This window comes from Chanos chanos, chromosome 1 (assembly GCF_902362185.1).
Source record: "Chanos chanos chromosome 1, fChaCha1.1, whole genome shotgun sequence".
Classification (NCBI taxonomy): Eukaryota; Metazoa; Chordata; class Actinopteri; order Gonorynchiformes; family Chanidae; genus Chanos; species Chanos chanos.
The window spans coordinates 37,302,022-37,328,223 of record NC_044495.1 but is presented as its reverse complement, the minus strand read 5'-3'; the positions used below and the strand labels follow the sequence as shown (position 1 = coordinate 37,328,223).

Sequence of the window (26,202 nt, the reverse complement as noted above, 5' to 3'; positions counted from 1 at the left end):
GACATCATTATGATGGAATTTTGCGTGACATATGCTGCCAAAGAATAAGGTGACAGCAAGTGCAAAAACCACCTTTACAGAGGTGTCATTTGGTGGGTCACTCTCTGGGCCGACACCCTTGATTGGGTGAAACTGCCTACATGAAAAATGAGCGAGACAGATGCCGTGGTGAACTAGGTCAGCGTCTTCAACCTCCCACTCAGACAGCCGGGATCAAAACAAATGAAAACATGTCGGATTGTCAAAACAGTGAGTTCTACCCGAAAAGTCAGAGTTTGTAACACATTTACGACATTGTAATAACATTGCACTATACGGGACTCGTTCTTCCAGGATCGCCAAAAGGGGCAGTAATGGGTTAAATGATTTATTTACGCAGGAAAAAAGGTGGAGCTGACATTGCATAAGCTAAGTTTGAATGCTGAGAAGTCGAGGAAGTGTGCGAGGGGAAAAAAAAATAGATAAACCGCGTCAGGAAGAGAGAATATAAAACTATGCTGACCAAAAAATGAAACAAAACCAAAATGAGAAATTAGGGCTTTTATGAGATGATTAAAATGGTCAGACAGGTGGAGACAACCAAGACCAAGAGTTAATGCTGTTTAGCCTCTTTTCACTACAGAATTGTCAAGCTAAAAGATAAAATAAAATTATTCTAAAAAATAAAACTCAAAAATATATTCTTACATTTAGCGCAACATATCTTTTATTATCAAACCCAGGCAGGAGGGCCAAAATGAGTCCTTTCACCATGTGCAGAGGGGAAAAAAAGAAACAGAGGAGAAGTGAGGTTGGTTCAGAAGTGAGAGGGGGGAGCTAGAGGTGCGGCCAACTATTTGAGAGCAAAGAGTTGGTGTTGAGTTTGCTCTGACAACTGAGGGGGTCACCACCTGTCGCCATCCTTTCCACACAGTAGGAGAACAAAAGGATCAAACTCAGCCCTTTGTTCCACACCACGGGAACACAACACAGCGTCATCTGCCTCTCGTACCATCAAATCATCAGAAACTCTCTGTCTCTATCTCTGTGTCTGTCCGGCCATTTAGCTATCTGTATACTGATAATTAGAATAAGTAGATTTGTAACATGATTCTGGTAAAGTCCCTCCAATGACATTGTTGTGATTGTCTAAGTCGAATGTTAGTGGAAGTGACCTTATACTGAAAGGAATTTGTAATTCTATCTACAATATGAAAAAAAAAAAACTTTAATTGATTTAATTAGCCAGTGACACAACAGAGAGGGATTTTCTTTAGTAAATGCAAGTGATCATCAACGGTTTAAATTTCAAGTGAATAACAAGTCTTTATTGATCATTATGTCCCTACTATGAGTCCACTTTGCTTGTGCTCTCTGATATCTGTGGATATTTTTTACAAAAGAAAGAAAGAAAGAAAGAAAAACCCAGCAATAGGAGGAATTTTAATGGCTGCCGTACTCAGAGGGCAGAGGGCCAAAATATGCCACAGAGTTCCTGACTTGCCCACTGGCTGGATGGATGCCACTGCCATGACAACGGGGTCTGAGAGAGAAACGGCCATGCAATGCCACTCCACACCACTCCACATTGTACCGTGCCGTGCCATGCCGTGCCTGGCATACTGCGGTGAACGGCCTATGAGGAACAGGCCATGTAGAGTTTGTATTTTTCCAAGCTGAAATTTCCTGAGCAGCAGGGACGGGACAGATGGTGTCGAGTAGACTTGCCACGTGGGCAGCGCCGGCTGGCATTGGGCTGGGCAAACCCTGAGAAGCTCCGTTGTCACTTTGCACCCACCTCAGCTTCACAAGGGGGAGTGCCAGGGACATATTTTTCTCTCTTTTTTTCATCTTTTTTTTTTCTTTGGAGCCTCTCTGCCACTCCATACTTTCCCCCAAATGGAAATAAAACCTGTTCAGGATGTGATTAAAGGCCAAGAAACAGAGTAGGGGGGAGGTGGGAAAGAGAAACTGTAACACCTTTAGCAACTTCATTTACAGACCAGCCCATTACAACACACTACCAGACCATTACAACACACTACTAGACCATTACAACACGCTAACAGACCATTACAACACACTAACAGACCATTACAACATACTACAACACCATACTAGCAGATTACCAGCCAAAACTAACAGACTCCCACCTCAGTATCTATATATTGCTAGTGCTCCATTGATTTTCACAGATATTTATTACCTCTGTCAAGATAAGCATATCAGCACATACTGTTGGAACTACAACCAGAACTCATGTCATTACTCAACTGCTAACATTTTGGCTAGCTAACTGTTATTAATGACTCGATAATGTTTAACATACGTGCCATGTTTATGGATGACGCTAATCCTTCACTTATACCACCTTTGGTAAACCACAGCGCCCAATCACTTTCCCCTCTGTTTAGATTTAAAAATGTTATCTGAGAGTACAAAAACTGACTGAAGGTCTCCTGACCCCTCTGATTCTTTCTGTAGTAAAGGGTATCCATAGCCTTACTGAAGGAGTGTAGGCTAATTCAAGGCAACTGACCCACACCCCCAGCCCATCCCTCCCCAAACCACCTCTTAAGGAGCAGAACCAGACCCTCTGACACTCTGTTCTCTCCTAATGAGTTATCATTAGGGAGGGATTGACCAGGGCTGGGAGCTCAGTATCTCCGGCTACATGATCTATCTCCTCAGGCCAGCGGTACCATTTGAAGAGTAGAATCTAATGAGATATATGGGCCGGAAGGAAGTGACGGGGGGGGGGGGGGGGGGGGGGGATACAATCACGCATTTGGGTCCTATGGAACCATTAAAAAGGAATTTTCATTCCATAGCAAAAAAAAAAAAAAAAGAAAGAAAGAAAAGGAAGCAAAGCAGTTCAGCACTGACTTTTTTTTCTCCCATTAATTTCCAACTAAGCTTATTTTGTGAGATAATCTTCCTTAACCATGGCAGAGTCTGCATGGGGTTTTTTTGTGTGTGTGTGCGTGTGCGTGTGCGTGTGCGTGTGCGTGTGTGTGTATGTGTATGTGTGTAAAAAAAAGAAAACCCATCAAAAGCAGGGAACATAGTGGAAGAAACATTATGTGAAGTTTGTTGAGTGGGCCCTTGTATTTGCTGGGACACAGTTGGAGAACTGAACAAGGGCCGGCAACAGTTTTAACTGTTGCCTTATGATAATGTGCACGTTTCACCCCTTGCAAATCTCAAATGCCCCCTCAGTCATTGCACCCTGCAGCTAGCCCTTGACCTGAACTGCTCCTCTGACAACCATGATGTCAATCTCCTGCCAGCCTGAGGTTCTGCGTCGGGAAACAGAAGCTGGACTGCTTTCCCAAAACATAAATAAATAAATGAATAATAAAAAAGAGCCAAAAGGGGCAGAGTCTGCCAAGATTCTTCAGTCTCTCATGACATTACTTAATGAAAGTGTGGTAGCTTTTCTTCAACTTCCGATGGGTTTTAATTAGATCATTAACGGAGCAGATTTAATTATAGTGTGAGGCCGAGAGCTGTGCATTAAATCTGCACCTGGCATAGTCTGTACTTCATCAAAAACACAACATACCAGGAAACCGACGGTCCTAATGAAGCACTCCCCTGCATGCTTTCTGGAGCCTCAAATCAATACAGTAGAAGACTCGACTGTCAAAACGCCACAGGAGGTAAAAGCGAACCCCCTCTTAAGTCAAAGGTAAACAGCGCTGTCCTGCTTTGCATTGCATTCCTGAGAAGTGCAGCCCAAAGCAACCCATTTATCGTGTGTGGAGTGTTGGAAGATATTTGTTATATGGGTGGAGGGGAGCTTACAACTCTTTATACCAGGGCTGGGTAAGAGCAAACACAGCCAGCTTGAATAAATAATTTGTATCAGTGTTTAGTCAGGTTGTTTCATTAGGCTTGTGTCTGATATAGTTTCATTAACTTCCAATGGAGCTACACTCTATTTACCATGTGAATATACAAGCTAGAGTTAGCTAGGGTTATAGCAAGGTAAACATAAATGAGTAAAGGGAATTTATGTCTTTTTTCACTTGTGCCTCCCACAGACACACACACACACACACATACATACACATCCTCGTTTATCCCAGTAAGCCACTGTAGTTCAGAATATTCCTAATTGCAGATTTCAGCAGATGCATAAATACAGAAGAGCTTGACCTTTTTCTATAATGTCTCAGATTTCTCCTTGTTGTCTTTTGCTTTTGCTCTCTGTCACTCTCAGTGTCTCTTTGTGTCCCTCACTTTCTCTCTTCAAATGACCAGTTTTCATAACACACACACACACACAGACAGTTCCATGTCAGTTAATGATCTTTCAGAGCTTCACCTCATTCTGCCCTCATTTCTCCAAGCTATTTCAGTGACACATCTGAGAAACTCATGGTTGAAATGTATCACTCGGTGAAGCCAGGGATCCAGACAGACTGTGTGGTGTCGGCCCTGAGTTCCCTCAGGACTGGGTCGTGAGGGTGCGATGGCAGAACAGCGTGTGACAGAGTAGGGGTATTGATCCAAACACAGTGTCACAGCCTGACACCAAGGCCTCCCGAGGGAGGGAAAAGAAGAGGTCAGAGCCAGTATCCTGCTCCGCAGCTGAACGGCCCAAACCATTAGCCTAGCCTGACATACAAGGCAAGCAGCCATTTCTTTGGGGGGGGGGGCAAAAATCACAAGGCAAAAGCCCCGTGGTCACTGACAATGATGTTCATATCAGCAAGTGGATTTGTTACAGAGATACGATCCCCTGAGGCATGGCCGCTGAAGACAGTCTGTGGTAAAGGGAAGACAGACAGACAGATAGACAAATGGGCGTGGATGACTCACAAACCTATTCATTCTGTGGTTGTCAGCTAAGGTAATGATATATTATTTCTTCTGAGTGAGGAAGGAAGTTAAACTGATAGACAGACCTGCACCAAAAAAGCTTCTTTCTGACATGAAAGTGCAGATATCAACACAATGAAACCTGTGGTTTACATATGGACTGAAGCGGGGCGGGGGCTGTGTATATATATATAGTCGCGCAGGATGGGGAGATATGTCTTACAGACAAAACTCAGGTCTGTTGGGTCCAGGTGAGCCCACCCCCCCACCACCACAACAACAGCACTCCCAACCCTGATATATCAGATAGACATCTATGAGGACAGTGTACCCATGATTTAGATCCTATCTGTCGGCAGAAAGTTTAAAACACACTCTTTTGGTTTCTGTGGAGGATAATGATAGAGTGCTGGGAAGTTCCCTTTTGAAAAGCCTGATTGGTTTGTGATGAGAACAATTGGAAGGTTCTTGAAGGCACTCCAACCTCCAAATTTGACTTTCGACAGTCTCTGAATATCAAATGCCAGGGAAATGTTAATGGAAGTGGAAAATGGTGACATGTTCATTCATTTCCTGATAGATGGACAGTGCTCTGAAAAAAAAGAAAAAAGAAACAGATGGAGAACAGAAGAACGGATACGGATACATACGCCAGACCACTTGCATCTCAATAAATCCCACCCGACAAAATACATTGCTCTGTCTTCAGTCTGCTCTCTCTCCCTGGCAGTGTATGATCTAGCAACAGTATGATCTCTCTGCATCTTTCACCCTTTTTCTCCCACTCTTTTTTCTTTCCCCTCTCCTTTCTTTCTTTTTGCCCTCTTTCTTTCTTTTTCTTTATCTTTCTTTCCTCTCTTTCTCTCTCTCCCTCTCTCTCTCTCTCTTTCCATCAGTGAGATGTCATTCAAGCCCCTCACTGTCAAAAACCCCCCAACTCCTCTCCTCTGACACATCTCTGACTAAGAAGCCAATTAGTTGCCCCTCTCATAGCACAGGTCTATGTCTGTGCCATTCTCAGAGAGCTTTTATCTCCCCAGCACAAGAACATCTCCCCACCGAGCCATGTCATCCTGAAAAGGTGTGGGTGGGGAAGAGAGGAAAAGAAGGAGGGGCGGGTGAGGGGGGGTGATGGGGCTTTCTTTCTCTTCATCCTTAAGCACTAACCAAATAGAGAGAGAGAGGAAGAGAGAGAGTGAGAGGAAGAGTGTACCCACACATAAACCTGCAGTGCAGCATGACTCATGGAGAAGAGGCTCCACACAACTACAGACCCATCCAGCCTATAACAGAGCACCCCAATACATGTTCAGACTTACCAACATGATTCCCAATCTCTTCATCTTAAGACAGATCAGGTGGAGGACCCATTACTGCACACTATTAGGGTTTTTTTTTTTTGTAATTCAAGTCTATGAGGACATCAATAAAAACGACTTTCCTTGTAAAATACGTCCAACTGAGCACATCAGAGATCGTCATTTTTTTATATAACAGGAATGAGTGGACCACTGGCTTTATTTAGAAAAGTGTACCAGCAAGAACGCTGCAATGGTCTGAAAACTTTTTCATATGATTTTGGGACAGCTCACTGTGTGAAGGACAAAGAATTCTCTTGGATTTGAGTAGAATGGAAGCATCAATAATGTACCAGCTGGTGGCCTCGAAGAGAGCTGCCAATAGACCTTGCTATCTGCTGAAAGCATTGTTTTTTTTTGTTTTTTTTTTAATTCTTGTTGTTGTTTTTTTACATACACTCAAAACTCTTTGAAAGTTTGAAAGTAAATTTAAAGTGGATGCTTCTTTTTCAGTAAACCACATCTCAGTGAGTGAGTGAGTGAGTGAGTGTGTGTGTGTGAGAGAGAGAGAGAGAGAGAGAGAGAGAGAGAGAGAGAGAGGCTGCCTTTAGATTATTCTTATTATAGCTGAAATAGCTGCTTTGGCTCAAAGCAAGCAAACAAACAAACAAATGGAGGGAAAAAATGATAGGTAGTCTAAGAAAAGCTTATCGAAAGCATCCCATAATCCCTCAAACCCGTGGCCAGAAGCAGAGCGGAGCAGAATGAGCGAGGCTGCAACTTCACGACAGCTTGTACCGTGGGAGTGAGGACGAAAGCTGACTGAATGATTGAAAAAGAAAAAGAAAAAAAGAAAAAAAAAGAACCAAAAAAAAAGAGGGTCGGGCAAGCTCCTATCTAACCTCTCTTCCAAATGTAGCAAAAGGCTAGGCAAACCTTGGACTGTGCCGCCACTGTAATCACTGTGTACATATCCACCTACACGCACACAGGAGATGAGGGTAGAATTGAGCATAGTGAATACATCTATTTGTGACAGATACGAGCACAGTAAGATACAAGGCCAAAAGGCAAAGCAAAAACATGTGGGTACTCTGTTGCTTTCCCTTCTTTCTCTACCTCCTCCTTTCCTCACGATCCCTCATTCCTGTGACTCATGCGTAATTATCTACTCCACAGACATTTAAGGGTGAAGAAGGCACGGTCCTCGAGACGAGCTTGCAAACCAGACACCTGCAAAGTTAAACGTTCTGCTGATTTTTGGGGGGTTTTTTCTCTTTTCTTTTTTTCTTTTTTTTTTTAGAAAATAAAGAAAGAATGGTGACATGTGATTCCGACACTTTGTCTCTTAACAGCTGAATTGTGGCGAGAGGGGCACGGTGAGGACAGGGCCTGATACAGCCTAACTCATTTCCAGGTGAGGCTCTGCACTCTGCCCCAGCCTGCCCTGCCTCTGGACCTCCAGCAGAGTCCAGAGCACATCGCTGATAACCAAACAGACAGAGAGAGAGAGAGTTAGGGACTGGAGTGATATGAAAAAACAAAAAACACAGGGCATCTAGGGCAAGATAGGGTAACTAGCCGATTAGTGTATTTTTAATAGCAGTAATAATTGGAGTACTTTGTGTGGAGAACACTATGTAACTTGTTTTATACTGGTAGGCATGTAGGTGGGCATCTAAGTTATTTATGAAAAGTCATGGAAGGACAAGAATGAATCAGCTTCTATGGGGCATTTAATTTTTTCAGTATAAAATCAATGATGCAGTTGGACATTAGGTTGCCAAGTGAACAAAGGGGTAAATTCAGAAAGGTGTAAAGAACAGAGAGGGAGAGAGAGAGAGGGAAGCCAAGGGGACAGTAGAGTGATTGAGACATAGACAAAGAGAGTCAAAGATTGACAGCTTGACTGATGGGGGGGGGGGGGGGCATTTCACCCCACACTGATCGACAGAAACGTCACAGCTGATTTCATCTATTTGCTGTTTCTTGCTCCCTTCCTTCCCACAGTACGAATCGTCACAAGCTCTTGGTGTCCGTGGGCGGGCTTGGAGGTTATGAGTCATGCTGCACTGTGTTGACAGCACTGTCCTGTCATCCACACTGTGTAATGACTCCAAAGTCTCAAAGTGCAGTGACTCAAAGAACAAACAGTAACCTTTTCTTCCACAGTTCCCTACATTTCAGATATTTACTAGGAAATTATATGGTAGGAATAGAGAGTTTGGGGGTAATTAGTGATTGTAAATATGTGTAATGTACTCAAACATAGCCTAATTACTTAGACACACCATTTACCATTGATTTACAGTTCAATCATAATGTAAATGAATGAAATTGTAATTGAATCCCATGGTTTTGGGTTTCAAGCTGTAACTGCCTAAGTTTCGTTACACGTTTAGTTGCCCAAAAAAATTTAAACAGTTCTTGCAAGGATTTCCTTTTACGGTAACTGTTTTTACTAACATATACATATTAAAGGCACAATTTATGCATATTTATAAGTCTAAGTACAAAGTTGTGGAGTGCACATGTCATAAATATGTATCTCACTTTTATCTAACTTATCTAACTATCAAAGCATGCATGTGCTCTTCTATGTGCCTTCTATGTCTCGATGGACCTACCAGCTACATGTGTTTTCAACACTGTGCCAACCTCACACTGCGGATTAATGTGCTAACACTAGTCTATAATATACATGATAGAGGAATGCCACATATATCATTAGTACAAGAACAGGACTTACTTTCTAATCTTCTGAGGGGAAGTATCACTGATTACCATCATGTTGCCTGGTTCCTATCACATCCTTCATAAAAAATTAAAAATGATGAAAAAAAAATGCCTGTCCTTTTCCTTTTCCTGTAAGTCAGATAAACTGTATGCTTTGTTACACGACTAAGAGACTAAAGCAGTGGTAAAATCAGGCGCTGTCAGTGTCCAGTGTTGGCAGGTACTCAAAAGCTTCAAGGCAATTTATTGTGTACTTGGATATATTGATAAAGTGCTGTACTTTCAATATAAGTCTTAATAAGGCTTTAAATATGTATATGTAAATAAAAAATAATAATATGAATGCTCTGATGAAACACATTTACAACTACATTTAGGTCATTGCAACCAAAAACAGAGGTATAATGTAGTTATAAAAGTGAAGATGTTGTCCATGTTTTTACTGGGATCAATTCCCCATTAAGCAACATCTCTTTCCATGTGTTTTTTTAGTAAATGCCTGCACACCGCCATGGACCTAAACCAGAGGAAACAACGCCAGACAGGAGGGTATTAAAACCACCAAACCATTAACAAAACATCAGTTTTATATCCATCATCAGACATGCTTTATGCTCGTCCTGGTATGAAACAGAGACACTGGCGAAAGGACAGAATTACAGTGGCCGTTTAAAAACCTCCATCTAATGACACACGACGTGATATTTTACAGTGAGGTTCACATAAAGAGCTTCACGGTGATGGTGGCGTTTAAACAAAAGCAATTTTCCACGAATTGCGACAAGATGAATAAGTGATACGGTATTTTGCAACAGCATATCAGACCATTTAGATACGTGAAATGACCCCGGAAAAGCTCAGCCTAATAATTAGGATCAGCACCCGTCCGTCAGCGTCCAGAGCCCCATTTTTCTCCAGTATGTATAGCTACATGCCTATCGAAGCCACATCCCATTAGCGACATTCCGCTGATACCTGAACGACAGCACTGCTCCTCAGTCTAATCAAAGGAGAAACATTTGGCCTAATCCACTCCCGACCTCTAGAAGGTTCCACAGATGGTCGGTCTCATTGTACTGCACCTGCGAGATGCCAGCGCCATCACGTTACTGAGGTGATTAAGCCCAGAGATGTATTTGCATGCATTCGTAATATCATATGCAAATAAAGAATATGCTTTAGATGAGAGACTTCGATAACAAAACCTGCTCTCATGAGCAAGTCCTCCGGGAGTCTCAAAAAATAAAGGCCAGCCCGTTTGAACACAAACATACACTAAAGGTTGAAAATAAATAAATAAAAATTGAAAGAAAAAAAAACTATTATCATTTATATCCAGCGTAAACAACGACTGAAGAAAAGTGGGGGAGGAATATGAAGAAAAAAAAAAAACAAGTTTAATTTATTCATACACACCCCCTCCACTTGCATTAACCTGAAAGGCTCTATCTCGGTCTGTGTGTGGAGCTCAGGGCCGCCTCAGAGCGCGAGACAAAAGAGACGCTCTCCTTCACTGATGAGTCTCCTATCGTCTCTCTGGAGGAGGAGGAGGAGGTGGAGGAGGAGGAGGCATGGCTGGCTGACTCACCACCATGTCAAAGGCAGACTCATTTTAGAGCTCATTCACACAAACACACACACACATATTGAGAGAGAGAGAGAGAGAGAGAGAGAGGAGAGAGAGAAGACATGTAAAAGGTGTTTTTTTAGATTGAGGCTTCTCTTTCCTCGTGAGACGAATGCACAGTTCACACGCACAGGAGCCGCGGCAATGCAAACATGAATAATAAACAATGTCATTTGGGCAGCTGAGGAGCTTTCTCTGAAAGGCAAAGGATGATGGGAGAGAGAGATGAGGGAGACATAGTGTCAATGCCAAGGCCAAAAAGAAGTGAGAGAGAGAGAGGAAAAAACTGAAAAAGAGAAAAAGACGACAGAGAGAAGTCGGGTGGGTGGTTAAAGAGTCCAAGTGAAGGTTATTGAATGAAAGAGAGGAACAGAGAGAGAGAGAGAAAGAGAGAGGGAGAGGGAGAAAGACAGAGATAGAGAGAGAGACAGACAGACAGAGAAAGAGAGAGATAGAGAGAGACACACACACATACAGAGAGAGAGAGAGAGGTAGCACCTCCTGAGAGTACCTTCCTGGAAGTCGCTGTGAAAGTGACATTTCAGCGTTCGTGGCCCGACGCTCAGGGTTGGAGAGATTTAATGAGAGTGACTTTTCCGACTCCCCCCCCACATCACTTGAGGGAATAACCTTTACAACTTCCCAGTGACAACGATCCCTCAAGATATATTAGGTGTCCCCTCTTATGAAAGGGTGGAGTGGGGTGGATGGGAGGGGACGAGTCGTCTTCAAGAAAATTGCAAACAGCAACATTCCAAATCAACCAAGTCACATGAAAGCAACACAGCTGACTTGAAAAATAAATAAATACACAGATAAAACAAAAGGAACCAAATACAGTTTGAGAGCAATAGGACCAGCGTATTGACTTCTCTCTCTTTTATCTAAAGCGGCTTGATAAAACAAATTTCCAGTGGCACCGGCACACGTGGCCGGACCGCTGAATAAACATGCATTAGAGACGACCCTCGACATTTGAACCCCAAGCCAATGCCACGAGGCGGTGTGGGGTGAGGTAGAACCCCAGTGAATTCAAACGATACCCGAGATGTCCGCCATTAATGAGACAACGGGGTCGGGGGTTAATTACGAGGCGGTGGGATGAATCTTGGGGAGCACTGGCGCGATTGGCGGCCCAACATTTAAAAAAGACATGACGATGTCTGGCGGCCCCCGCCTTTTGACAGACAGACCTCGATCACTTTGTTTTGGCTGAGCCAACAGTGGAGTAGAGGTAATTCCATTGAGTCTGACAGCGTTTGTATTGATCGAGTGCAGAACAATAAGAGTGAATCTGTATTCATATTCCAGCTCCCTGGGGGCCCATTACTTCTGTTCCCAGCTTAGGCCCAGTGCTTCAGGCTGATGTATGAGCAATGTTCTCAGTGAGTGTTTGGGACATAGACCAGAGGAAATGGATCAGAACACGGCTGCTTTTGTGTTCTCTCCGTACCGGCCCACTTGACCACGATGTGAATGTTATGTCTGGAAATCGCTGGGGTTTCAGCGCACATGAGAAAAAAAATCCATCACTGAATGAACAAGAAGTCCACCCGAGAAAGGGAAATGGTGTGTGGGATTTTTTCCTTTTTTTTTCTCTTGGAAGGAAATTCTGTTCTCATTGGTGTGGTGAGAACACACACACACACACACACACACACAGTCTAAGGCCTCATGTACTCTCCCACATACCAGCTTGTGTTCCATTGTCCAGCACTTGCAAAAGTCCAAGAACTACACATTTGGTCTCTGTTTCCTTGGTCACCCATCAGCCAATCAGTACTCTTAATGAAGATTTGATTAGCATGTCCATCTGCTCAGTGTGTGACAGCAGAGATGAAGCAGTGAGCAGGCCTTGCTCATTCATTAACTGTTAAAGAGGTACCGGTTAGACTGATAAAAAATACTCATTCAGTTCAGGGTGCCAAATATATGCGATATGCTATCTCTCACTCATACTTTTTTGATAGATTTAACAGAAGCAAAATAAATAAAAAAAAAACATTCCACACAACTTGATACATGGACATTAAACTCTCACACGCACATTTATTATATACGCATGCCTCAAATGAACTGTGAACCTATGAAAACAAACAGAAAAATAGGCAGTTCTGCTTCAGGAAGCTGATGGACAGCTAAAATTGCAAAGCCCCAGTCTGAGGTGACAGACTCCGGCTCGTCGTCCCCTTCACTGCTCACTGCAGGGAAATTGGGAAATAACAGAGCTGTCACGCACTCCTATTTCAGCCTTCATTAAGGAAATCATCTCTCTCTCTTTTCTCCTGCTCCTTCTTTCTCATTTTCATTCCCCCACGCAATTCCATCCACTCTACCTCAAATAACTTTTGTTTATTCGGAGCTTTCTCACACCGTACAAAGAGTTTACCGCAAATGTGACCTTCATTTACACTCTCGGGTTGGATTTCTTTGTTCGCTGACATTAACGATTCATTACTGTCATACACTTTTGCAATAATTAACATTTGCTGAAATACAACCATAATGGCAACAAGTGATAAAGTCATATAGTTTATATACCTTATAAGTTAAAGAGGGAGATCATTTAAAGGAGGAAAAGTGGTAGGGCTGAGGTAACAAAAGCTTGAAAGAGAATAGAGAGAGGGCCATGCAGGAATAACAATTACAAGCTGTTGTGACTGTGACGGAAATGAAAAACAAAAAGCTTACAGGTCCTGAAAAATATCAACAAAGCACTGTCGACCTGTAAAGAGGATTCAGAGGGCAAGGACTTGGACTCGGCTCTGGTCACAGTACGAATAATTCACCTATTTCTCAGAAGACTTCCCATCCACTATGCTGATTGTAATTCAGCTGTATGCTCTGGTCATTTTGAAGTCACGGATTAACGTAATCGCAGGCATCAGGTACAGTTCACTTTGAAAGGCAAATGTGAACGGCCAGACCAGATCATCGGATATGGGCCAAAGATCGGATCCAAACATCAGAGACTCGTCCAAGAGTCTCTGGGTGACCGCGTTGCTAGTTTGGGGAACATGCACAGAAGTAAATGTTTTCCTGACAAGCAAGAGTGATTTGTTTCAGTCAAGTGACGCCATGTTGTCAAACAATGAGAAAGAGTGAAGGCAGCACACAAGGAGGAGACAGTAGACTGCACTTAACGTACGTGTAAATGAGAGCTTAAGCACGAAGCCCTGTGTCTTAATAAGCAAACGGTGAGAAAGGTCCATTGAGAAATGACTGCAATTTGAGTTCTCCACAAGACTGTGGAGGACTTTAGCACTATTAATTATGCATGTTGGGACAAGGCATCTCTTAAATAGGAGAGTGCAGCTGCAGCAGTTACCAAGCCTGGAGTAGTCTCTCAGGGTAGCGTTATTATACAGAAAGAGAGAGAGCAAGAGAGAGAGAGAGAAACAGAGATAGAGTGAGAGAGTGACAGAGATAGAAAGAGAGACAGAGGAAGAGAAGGGAAGGGAAGAGACTAAGAAGGAGAGAGAAAGGGGGAGAGAGAGAGAGATTCATTGTCCCTTTGTGTCAAACTTGACCTACTTTAGGAGATCTATGGCCTAACTACACAGATGCACGTATGTCTTGATCTACCTACCCTTTTGTGCTAAATAATGCTGAGGACATTACTCTAGTAAACAATGCAATAAACAATGCAGTCATCAGTGTTTCAAGTCTTCCACTGAAGGGGTTTCTATACATCCATACACAGACTCGAATGGATATTCCAAAAAGTCAAATGTGTGTGATTTTTATTCGCTACTTATCCGAACAGTTTTGAAGACCATGTGTTTTATTATATATTCTTCTTAATGTTGTTACCTTACCAGTTATGTCTATTTCAAGACTTTTTTTAAAAAACTTTGTTTTTGTTCATGTTTCAGATCTAATATTTCATTACATATTTCATGACATAAAATTATCATCAGCAACTACATTTGTTGTCTATATTTGGCCAAGAAGATCCATATTCATAACTCCAAAAATCAACCAATGTTTCGAAACTTCCACTCCAATATCAACTGGACAGCACGTCTAACGTTGTACTTTTGAAATTATAAAACAAAACAAATGTTTTGGATCCTTTGAAACAAAAAACCTCCTGAATTTGATCTGTAAGATTACAATGGGACAAATGTCTGATGGTGACCATTGACTGAAGGTGTATTTTCTTAAACCCCTCCTCAAACTCTTTAACTGATGCCACTGGGAAGTGTAGTCCAATCCAGATACAGTATTCAAATCTGGATTGATCTACAGGAATGGGGGAGAGATGAGGGAAATGATGTAAACTGAGATGACAATTTGAACAGTATAAATATCCAGGCAATCTGGACTCACATGTAGTGAAGCTGAGGATTCTGAGCAAAAGCCCTGGACTGTATCCCCCTCAGATTACAGTTCACGATGGTCCTGTGACAGAGAAAAAAAAAAAACAAAATACATTCAGTACATTTTCTACTCCCAACAACTGGCAAAAAAAACTTGTAGGAAAAGAACAACAAAAAAAAAGCCAGACACATATTCTATCCTGGCTTTCAGTCTACGCATGCATATGTATGCAGAGTGCAACAGAGAACAAAATAACATAAGACTCATGCAAATTGCTCTCAAATGAGCTACTGCCCGTCTGCTTGTTCTATGGTGTAGCTATGGAAACGGAGATGACACATAGGGCTGAGAGGCATCACCCGCTTTGTGTGTGTGTGTGTGTGTGTGTGTGTGTGTGTTTCAGGGTGGGGGTTGTCAGGGCGGGCACTTAGATGCCACGCTATTAAGTCACCAACTGATTGGTCAAAAAGAGGTCCTCATAACTGTCTCATTTAGAGAAAATCACAGGGCTCGGGGAGGGGGAGTGGGGGGGGGGGGGGGGGGGGGGTGGAAAGAAATCACTGTGACGGTGTCTGAAGGTGGAAGACTTTCTCTTTTCATATTTCGTGTACTAACAAGACTTGACAGTCACTGGAGCGATCCAGGGCGATAACTATCCTAGCCCGGCTAGCAGCGGAATTGGAAGTGATATGGAAGTTAGCGTCAAAAAATAAATAAATAAATGAAAGTCCTATAATCTTCTAACTCATCTCTCAACCATACCAACCCTATCCTCCAAGAGGAGCATCATAATGGTCAGGATATAATCCAAGACCTGCATCTTCATTCCCTGGTTATTCTCGTAGGCAGCTGGAATCAATTATTTATACTGAATACATTTCTATCATTTGGCATCTGCAAGCTGTTTACTCAGGCTGGTCTTTTCATTACTTGCACGTGAGGGAGCAATTACGATGGGCACGTTAAGTTTGAGCCCATTTTAAAACGAGATACAAATACGTCGAGAAACGTTGAACTTGACGGGGTCTCGGTCAAGAGGGAGACCTCACATCGTCAGTGGGGGTACCTCAGAGGCCTGATTTTCGGGGATTAGTTAACAATAGAGGTCGTGAGCCAATATTGGAGAACGTTTCAGAGAGCTGAGTGGAATTCTGTGGTTCTGTATCAGAGTCTGTAGCAGCCTGTTCACTTTCTGAGTGAATAATTCACACCAGCCCAAATACAGGTCCGTCAGACGCTGATGTGATGCTTGTGAAGGCTGAGTTCTCTCCCGAGTGTCTTCCCTGGCAGACAGGGCGGAGGGAGACAGTGAAAGGTCCAGTGCAAGAGCACTCTACACTGATTAGGAGTCGACATCGTGGGGAGACAGGCGTAGGTGCAGATGGATTGGAATAATATCATGGTAAGGAGGTAAGGCATCAGAATTATAGAAACATTTGGTCAGACTGAGGGTATTTGGGAATACGGTTAATTTTCCTGTCTGGTCTGACTGCGTTATTTGATCAGAGCAAAGAAGGTGCCAGGGAGGCTTTCTCTGTTGGAGTGCTGGGCTAGAAACAAACTATGGTGTATGGTTAAAGTAAGCCGTCGCAGAGCGGGTCAAAAAAGAGGGGAAAAAAAAACTCGCGAACCAAACAGACGCAACATGGTAACCTAAGCTAACATTGTAGCCAAACCCTATCATTGTGAGTTTTATCTGCCTCTTGAGCATGATGTTGTCCACGCCCTTCAGGCCATGTCGGAGGTCTGTTATCACAGCACAACCGTCTCTGCATGTGTGGCGCCAAAGCTAGATTATCAGTGTGGTGTTGGTGGTGTGTGTCCGTCACAGGGCTGCCAATCAAAGAAGCACATCTACACTCACAATCTCTGCAGTCCAGTGTATAGCTCCATATCCATATCTCTCAGCGTCTGCAGTCCAGTCCAGTTCTCAATGTGTCTGTAAAATAAAACACAACAACAGCAACACATTAGAGAATTAGCGACTCAAATTCCAGCTCCTTTTCCAGGCTCCTTGTTCTGTAGTCCTGTAAACTGGGCAGAGGATGAAATAAAATCAAACACAAGGATAAAGCTCATATAAAATGTCATAAAACTTGTAAAAATACATATAGAATCTGTTTTAAATGACTGTAAACCTCTCAGAAGTATTGGAAACAGAGGTCAAATTTTATGTAATAGTAATCATAAACACACATGCTAAGGAACTCATCCTGCTAAAAGATGAAGAGAAGGCAGATGCTAGCTGGTAAACCCATCTTAGTGTGTGGGAAGTAGAACAGCCACACAGCACACAAATTGGAATCGTCAATATTTTTCCACAGTATCGCAGAAGTGATGCCAGAGTGTTTGCTGTTTCCAGCAGATTCAAGTAGCTCAAGTTTTCCTATGCTCTCCTGGGCATCCTCTGTCAACTGCTGATAGGTGGAATAGCTTAGGAGAAGACTGTTTGTCCTCAATGCAAAAAATAAAAAAACGCGGTAATGAATCAAAGAGAACTTTGAGACTACGTTGGATATCACACTCTTACAGCAGAGCTGTTTAAAAACCCATAATGGTCTCGCAGCATTAGATTAAAAGTCTTTTCCCCCAATTACTCCCCCCTCCCTGAGAAATTATTTTCTTGCCCATCCACAGTGGTTTAAGTATTTACACCATAGTTTCCCTTTGTTGTTAATTCTCTGCATTTTACATTGTAGTGTAAATTTGGCCCTTTTTCGTTAGTCTCTTATTTGTCACAGCTTGACTGATTTGTGCTATTTGAACTACGCTGGGAAGTTAAGCTTTGTTGTGTACAATCTATAGTACTTTTGAGGGAAGCAATTCACTATTTGTGATGTATTATATATTATCCCATTTGTATTTCACGTCTGCAAACGCCACAATATGTGGAGTAGGCTTACTCTTAAAGCTTTTGCTGATGCACCTCTGAACTTAATACGGTGGTTTGAACATGAAACTGACTGTGGTTGAACCCCTCGCACTGGCTGGCATAAGCATTCCTAACAATAACAAGTCGATCCTTTTAAGTGAGGTCTGATCTGATTAAAGAAACATATGGAGCAGTGGTTTCACTCTCTGGCACTTACACTGTCTCGTCTCAGACATATTTACACACTCTGTCCTTTTGCAGGTCCTGCTCATCTCTTAAGCTATTCCAATCAAACTCAAAACACTTGGCATCCTGAAAACATCAAGAGCCAGCCAAGCAATTAAGGCCAGATAGCCAATTCGGACAGGACCAGACATCTGCCAAGGAAAGAAAAATTAGCTTCCACAGATGTGAAAAAGGCCAGCATAGGAACTTTCGAGAACCCAAGTGTGAGAAAGGAAGACATTAAAAAAAAAAAAAATAATAATAATAATAATAATAATAATAATAAAGCATTCTAATTTGTAAAATAAAAAAAAAATTTTATTAAGAGTCCGACAGATCATGTTAACAACAGTACATTAGGAACAAATCGTTGTTTTTCTTTTTCTTTTTCTTTTTCTTTTTTTTTTTTTTGTTGAAATCAAAGCTTGAGGACATGCACGGGTCCTGCTTCATTAATGTAAGAGTGGCAGAAGTCATATGTCTCACTGAACGGTTTGGGGCAGACAAGTCCCTTTGTGTATGTGGTTGGAGGGTTGCTTCCAGTTCTTGAAACTCGTATGACGGTGCTTCCAAATCTGGTTTATGTCTTATGCCAGGCAGTGAGTCAGAGAGGATGCCCTGAAGACACATGCACAAACAAGCTCTCATTACAGCACCTTACACAAAACCTCCTAGCCCTGTAAAAGGGAAAGCACAAATCAAAGGGAAAAGCCAATGACACGTAATACAGCTCCAACAACAAGTGGTCCTTCAGCTATGCCGGTCATGGCAGTCTTCAAACTCTAAACCCTCATCGGTAGAGCCACTGTGTGTGTGTATATGTGCGTGTTGGTGCGTGCCCATGTGAGTGTTTATGCACATGTGAGCATTTGTGCGTGCTTTCTATCTCTTATCTTAGATCTATGTCTGCCAGAGTTATATCTGATTTTTAAAATTCGAGTCCTCGCCGCAAGATTTACGGCTTGCTTAAATTACTTACTTTGCAATTACATCCTGCTTAACGAGGGAACATTTAATGAGGGGAAAGAAGGTTGCTGGGTTCCCCAGAGTGAGGCCCCGACGTCGATGCAAAAACCCCAGCTTTATCGTTCGCTGTCGCGGAACGCACCCTTCAACGTTTGTCCGATCTCTTGAGACAGATTCCCCCCTAAGCGCTTAAGAGGTTCATCATGACAAGTTTGTCCAACAGAATCCAACCACATCCTCTAAAAAGGTGTCCAGGGTGCAGAAGAACCCAAAAGCAAGATGTCCTTATCTCACCTTATTTATCTTTGGCATTTAACACTAAATGATTTTCAAACTCTGGTAGACTTGGAGCTATTTTTCCATGGTGTCATGCCCTCAATCCCATCAGCTCAGGCATTTCCTCGCTCTGGGCCTTTTTTTTTCTTTTTTTTTTTTTTTCTGCGACCTATCTCTCAATCACTCGTTCTTCTCTTCACTCTCCAACTTGTTCCCTTTTGACACACACACACACACACACACCCAGGCTTAAGCACACAGGCAGCTGTACAACATGTATTTCTGCTGCCCGAGCTCCAGGAAATTACAAGCAGCCACCATCTGTTGCATCATATTGGACTCGGCTAAAAATATTTACATCTCCAATACTGATTTAATATAGCTCATCAGAGCTCCCTGGCCTGGAGAAAACAAGTGCGCTCTTCTGCCACTGGGGAAAGGCGGGACGATGCTAATCTGCATGTTTATGTGAAAGTCAGGCATGTGGAAATGCATCCTGAGGCAATCTGCTTGAGTGACACCTAACTTTTCATTTCGATTGATTAACAGATGTATGTGGGACTGCAAACAAACGTTGATATTATCTGATGGCGGGTGTCGTTCGTTACACGTGTAGAAACTACGCCCCCTCTCAAAATGATTCGCCTCCTGCACATCTGTGAATTTGTACGCAACTTATCAGAGCTCTACACTTGTGAGATTTTGTCAACATAATTAAATCCACTCAGTTCAGTTACTATATACAAACCAGTGGAGTTAAAGCCCTAGACACCAGGACACTAACCTTACACACAGTTATCTGAAAGGTACTGCAAATGTTGTGTGTTTAGGTTTCGAGCCATCACTGGTCAGCAGTGTCTGTGTAAAACAATCAACACCTTTTTCCTAATTGTTTTGCAAGTCACTGCCCTGGCCTGTCGCTCGGGTATTATTTCAATCATTAACACAGAGAAACAGGAACAAATCAAAAACGGACTATATCACATTGGCCTGGACGCATTTAAGGTCACTCAGCGAGCCTACTTCTCTCCCAGTGTGACTAATTGACAGATTGACTAATTGATGGTGGTGATCGATAGAGCGGCACACTGTCTAAATGGTTCGTAATGAATGTGAGAGGGGCTTCCGAGGGTCTGGTGAATGAGTGTCTAATGACAAATGAGGCTATGAGGGCTTCCTACAGCCCCAGTGTGAGTTTTGTACAGGAACACAGAGTCCTCTCTCTGAATCCAACTGTCACCACCAACTGGTATAAAGGAGAACATAAGAGCCTTTGGACTCACAAACATGAATGAGACATCACAGAAGACCTCAGAAAACCTGTTTGTTGTTTCTTCAGACCAATAGGGCAAATGCTAATGGGTAGTGATGGGTCTGTTGCTAAATCCCAGACCTAGACAGGTTGTAAATACATTGTTTGGTTCAGTAACACCACTAACCACATCTCTGGTTCCTTTGAGGGAAAAACATAAATTGTAATGTTTGAAATGACCATAATATTTATGACATGAATTTATCTTTGTGATGACCCAGTGTCATCATTTCTGTAATCAAAGTGTTTAGTGTTAATCTCAGGAACTGTGTACATCATCTACAGGAACTGGTGTATGAAGAGTGTAACCAGACAATGATAGTGAAATAGCAACAGGAGGACCAGCAATTCACAGGCAGAAGGCCGACAGACAGCCTGCATCAGTGCATGGTCAGATACAAGCCATTGAATAATCTCTCCCTCTCCCCCTTCTCTCTCTCCCATCTCTCTTTCTCTCTCTGCCTGTCTCTCTATCACGGCGGAGCCAAAGTTAGCAGATCTGTGGACTGTGAGCAGCTCTCGACATAATGGCCAGGACCATAACGCACAGACACATTGATGGCATCCTTCCATGTCTCACATCCCACCATGTCTCAGTTTTAAAACTGTTACAGCACAAGCCCTCCGTTTTATCACTACACGCAAAAAAAAAAGTCATTCTCCATACAATTTTGGCCCTCTGGGTTCGGAATAGCCTGGAAGCCAAAAAGTGATGCACAGGAAGTGAGCCAAACCCACACTCTCCCTATCACCTCACATCAAGGTTTGAGGAGAATAAAGCCATTATGAAGAAGTAAGGCTTCCACTCAAGAAACCAATTTCTTTCATGTCACAACATAATTTCCAGACGTGTCATTTTGTTGTGATTGCATTAGATCCATTTGATGTTCTTTTACGAGCGTTCAACTAAATGACACTCGGACACCTAAGAAGAGGTAGAATAGAAGGGATGAATAAAAAACATTTCATCACCTCGCTATTCAGGGCAAGAAGCTAATCAAAGTTCGGAGACGGGAAATAGACTTGCGCATCAAACTTCTGAGCATGTACGCCGCTCTACGAATGGTAAGATGGATAACTCTGAGGACGCAGTTCCCGGAGCGCAGAGGTGACAGTAACCGTGGAGTGGTGACCTCATCTCTCGGCACTAGGAGCTATGACAGAAATGGCAGTAAGGAATGTCTGCACTATGACAACTTGATTGTGGAGTTGCTCTGACAGACTCGTTTAAAGCATGATGGAGCACAAAGCGTGCACGCGTGTGTGCATGTGTGTTTTTCCTACAGATTTCTCCAGTACTGAATGAGTATAGGCCTAAGCACCTCATCTGGCATGGCACTGAGAAATGAGAGAGAGTAGTGGTCTTTGTTCATTTCTCTCTCTCTCTCTCTCTCTCTCTCTCTCGCTCTCTCTCTCCCACCTCTAATCCCAATGGTGGGGCCCACTCTCTCTCAGTAGCACACCACAGCCTGGAGGCAACAGAAGCCTGCATGACTCCCACCTACAACACTGGCCTACGAAAAAAAAAAAAAAAATTCAAACACTGCTAATCTCCCACTCGCATTAACAAGAGATTCTTCTGTAACCATATCCAAAAAAAAAAAACAGGAAAAAGAAAAGGCCAATCACATTTTGTATCGGAAACTGGGGGAGGATTCTATTATTGGTCGCTAAGAATTTCATGATTTTTCGGGTGAGCGCAGCGTTGCGAGAAGAAGCCTCTCATTTGAGAACGAGGGGATACAAACATGTAAACTCTCAACAGGAGACCTATTAGCATATTGCTTTCATCCTGCGACTCCACTGTTCTATATCAACAGCCCTTCATCTTCACCAGGTTCAGAAGCTCTGCTGAGTCCGCAGGAGTTTGAAAACCCACCCATGCTATTAAGAAAAAGAAAAAAAAATAGCAAATATCTTGGAGCAATGATGCAACCTCAACTGAAATCCCCTTTTGTATGTAGCATTGAGAACCACTCTTTACCTTATATGGAGTAAGATTAAGAGACATTGTGTGTTGGGTTCCTTTATCTAATGTCTGATCTGAACACATTCTGATTAAGGTAGCAGGGTCATCTTTGTCAGAATGATAAAACAGTATTACGTGATGATAGTCAGATCAAAGTGTTATGCTGAGGGATACTGAAAGAGCATTTTGGAAAAAAAGAAAGTTTTTTCTAAAGCGGTTCCTGTAAGAACAGGTTAAAATCATGTTTGTGAAACACCGGACATGTCGAGGTATGCAGTCTGGACAAGCACAGCTTGAGAACGTTGATTTAATGCCTTTAATCTTTATCCCTTAGCTTTTAAGCTAAGCGCTACTTGTTAGAAATAACGGAACAGTACAGTAAGCCTTCTGTTACAGGTTAAAAATCTCTTATGCTTGCAGTGCGGGTCCACATTTTCAGTAGCGATTCGGCCGGCATCCTCCACTGCCACCCTGCAGCAGTCAGGAGAGAGACACGGTTCAAAATGGAGGTCCTGTCAGAAAGCTCTGTGTATTCACTCACTCAGGACGTGCTGATGCCCTTGTTTGGAATCTTTGTTGTCATTTCCAATCAAAACTGGCAGCAGTCAACAGGCAGTGTAAGGTGTTGATGTTTATAAAGCGGTAAACACCACAAGCAAAGGGGAAAAAAAGAACAAATGCTTATTTATTACCCAGCGAGCCGCTGTTATAGCTCATGTTTTTTTTTGGGGGGGGGGGGGGGGTTCCAACCCTGAATGGCAGAAAAGAAACCAAGAAACCCGTCGCCATGGCAACTCACCTTTTGTATGAGTATTAACACACACATGCACGCTAATAGATATTTTCAAAACGACGGAGGCCCAGGGTTTTCTGTTGAATGTGCAAATGTGGGTTTTGCAAATGAGTAGAAGATGTTAGGAGAGTGTGTGTGTATGTGTGTGTGTGTTTGGGGGGGGGGGGTGCTTACATAATATTTCTAATGTCCTTAAAAATAACTTTGTTTTAAACAAGGTCTGTCCATCCAGAGAAGTCCTCTCCTCCAACTGAATTTGAATTAATTACTCACACCCCCCCCCCCCACCACCACCAGCATTAGTGTTCCAAATCCCATTTTTGCCATGGCATTTCATCTAAAAACTGACTTCAGGGAAAGCAAGTTGACTCCTCTCTTTTCCCTTCAGTCTGAGTTTTTCATTAGCATTATCTTGTGCCAGGGGTTTAGTCTTTAATATTTCTTACACAGCTCCCTATTTAAAAAAAAAAATCTAGGAAGGAGGAAAAATAGCTTTTATAGGCCTCATTAATGCTTAAAAAGCCTAACTGTAATAAGGTCTAAATTGTTATTGAGTATACAGGCCATGTATGAATACAGTGTAGACCTGAATACACAAAAGCTTGTTCTTCCCATTGATATCACTGGTCTATGTCTAACTGGTTTTACAGATGGGATATCTAGACCTAAATGTTTTTTTTTTTGTTTTTTTACTTCACCACATTCAGTGCAGAGTGCAGACATCAAAAAAATGTGATCTCTTGGAATATCAGTCCTTCCAATCAGAGTTCAAACAGATTTATCCAGCAGTGGGAGAAAAAAAAAACAAAAAACAAAACTGTCTTTGTCGCCTGAACAGTAAGGCATCTGTAATTACCCAGCAGGCACGGTTCAGGGGCCAGAGTTTTCAAGTCCGGGCCAGATGAAGGTGTGTATAACAACGGAGCTCTAATGGGATTAACTGGGTTCCCCCCATCCACACCCCCAACTTCCCCCCTTCGCCGACGTAGTCACTGGACTTCTGCAAACACTCGGCAACCCCCCCCCCCCCCCCCCCCCCAAACTTCAGAAGAGCCGCGTTAACAGGCGCTCAGCGGCGGTGACCTGAGGTAAATATGGGATCATATCCTCGCTGGAGCGTGTCCAGACGTGCCGCACAGCATTCAAAAAGCCACCGCCAACGCCGCTCAGTTCCTCTCCACAGAACACATACAAACAAGCTTCAAAGACCTCCCATCTGCAAGCCACCGATAAATAGTTGGGAGCAAGAGACTTAAATTAACCTCCCTGCCGACGATGTTTGCCATACACTTTCAATAATGTTTTTTGGGGGGGGGGGGGGGGGGGGGGGGGGGGGGGGGGGGGGGGGGGGGGTTACAGCTTTGTGATTTTTTTTTTATGACTTTTGCCAAGCATATTTCTTCATGGTGTAATCTCTGAGAATCTTTTTAAAGGATTTGTGCATTCGGTGTGGCTGAATGTGGACTGGCCCTCTATCATGCCCAAACTATGCATGTCTACAATTATTCATGTTGATATCTTCCAAAGGTGATGTAAACAATAATGTTGTGAACTATGGTTTGTTTGTTTGTTTGTTTATTTGTTCATTTGACTGACTTGTTTGAAACTATAATTGTTCATTTATTCATTTCCAGGCACCAGTGCAATATGAGATTAGGAGACTGAAACATGAGGACTATGGTAAGGAGACGTGGCTTACTGTCTCCATTCTCATCTTCATTCTGGATTCTTTTATCATCAGAAATGAAGTGTTGGGGTAGTTACTCAAAAAAAGTAATTAGTTATAAGTCACCACTTACTTTAAATTGTAATGGGATTAGTTTACTCGTTAGTCCTTTTGAAAAAATAATTACACTACTCATTGCTTTACTTTTGAGTTACTTTCTAAAACTACAAATTCCCCAATTTACCACATAAAAATACAAACATCACAGTCTTTTCATTACTTTATTTTCAATGCAATAGCCTAGTGAAAAGTATGAGTACAGTTAAAGGTACAACTTATCACCCTTTAATTAGAAAACAATACTGGTTGGAATAATCTACACAGTAAAAATGATACATCATATGCAGTGGTTAACGACCGGTAGTCTCTGAAGTACCTAGTAATACATTATGGTATCATCCTCAGCTGACAGCTGCGTTATCTGTATTTTGTGATTAAAAGTAACATTAAAGCTCTCCATATTATTGTAGCAGACCTTGCTAGCTAGCTGACTGAGCAGTTGTCGGTCCTGTCCCATTTAACAAGAGCTACTGTCAAAGAACCAACCTTGGTGACAGTGAGTAGTCATATTATACATACACAATTAAGGTGAACAGGTGTGTGTTGCGTCATAGCTGCCTCTATAATCATGTTTTATTAACATTGCTGGAACACTGTATTGACCAATTAGCACTCAGGACCAGAACTATCCGTTTTATAAGTTAAATTTAAAAATTCAGCACCTTTTGAAAAGGTGTGTATAACGTAAGAAAGGACACTTTAATAATCCAGTTACTGTAATGTGATTACTGAAATTTGAATTGTAATGCTTTACTTTGTTATGGAGGAGAGTTATATAATTACAGTAACACAGTACTTTGTAACTTGTTACCCCCAACACTGGAAATGAACATCCTCTTTCTTTATTTGTTTGACTTAAAATGTTTAAGAACACGTTAAATTCTTTTCAATTTACAAAACATTAAAAAGTGTGTGTTTTAGAAGATACAGTAGAAGGGGAGAAACATATGTACATTTCAAAGAACTAAGGCTAAAGTAAACCTTGCCTTTTTTTGTGCGAATGTGCGAGGTGTGAAACTGGCTTTTCCCTCAGCGTGTGTAAAAGAACTCCTAACTCCCTTTAATCTGTTCCCTCTCCTCACCTCACAACAGGATTCACAAAATACACTTCCAACAAGCACTTGTGGGGAAAAAAACTATCCGAACAACTTCCTTCCACAATCAGTGCGAACAGACTGTCAGAAGATCAACAACTCTGAGGTTTACTGTTAAT

General features: G+C 42.4%; 1 protein-coding gene across 3 annotated transcripts in view; it reads right to left on the bottom strand.

Annotated features, from left to right (window-relative positions):
- Positions 1-26,202, bottom strand: part of ntrk3a (neurotrophic tyrosine kinase, receptor, type 3a) — a 144,227-nt gene that overhangs the window by 98,621 nt on the left and 19,404 nt on the right. For all 3 annotated transcript variants that reach the window (XM_030774734.1, XM_030774749.1, XM_030774742.1), the window contains exons 2-3: positions 16,655-16,729; positions 14,800-14,871 (exon numbers count right to left, since the gene is read on the bottom strand). In XM_030774734.1, the coding sequence (XP_030630594.1) occupies positions 14,800-14,871; positions 16,655-16,729 (147 nt within the window). The remainder of the gene's footprint in view (positions 1-14,799; positions 14,872-16,654; positions 16,730-26,202) is intronic.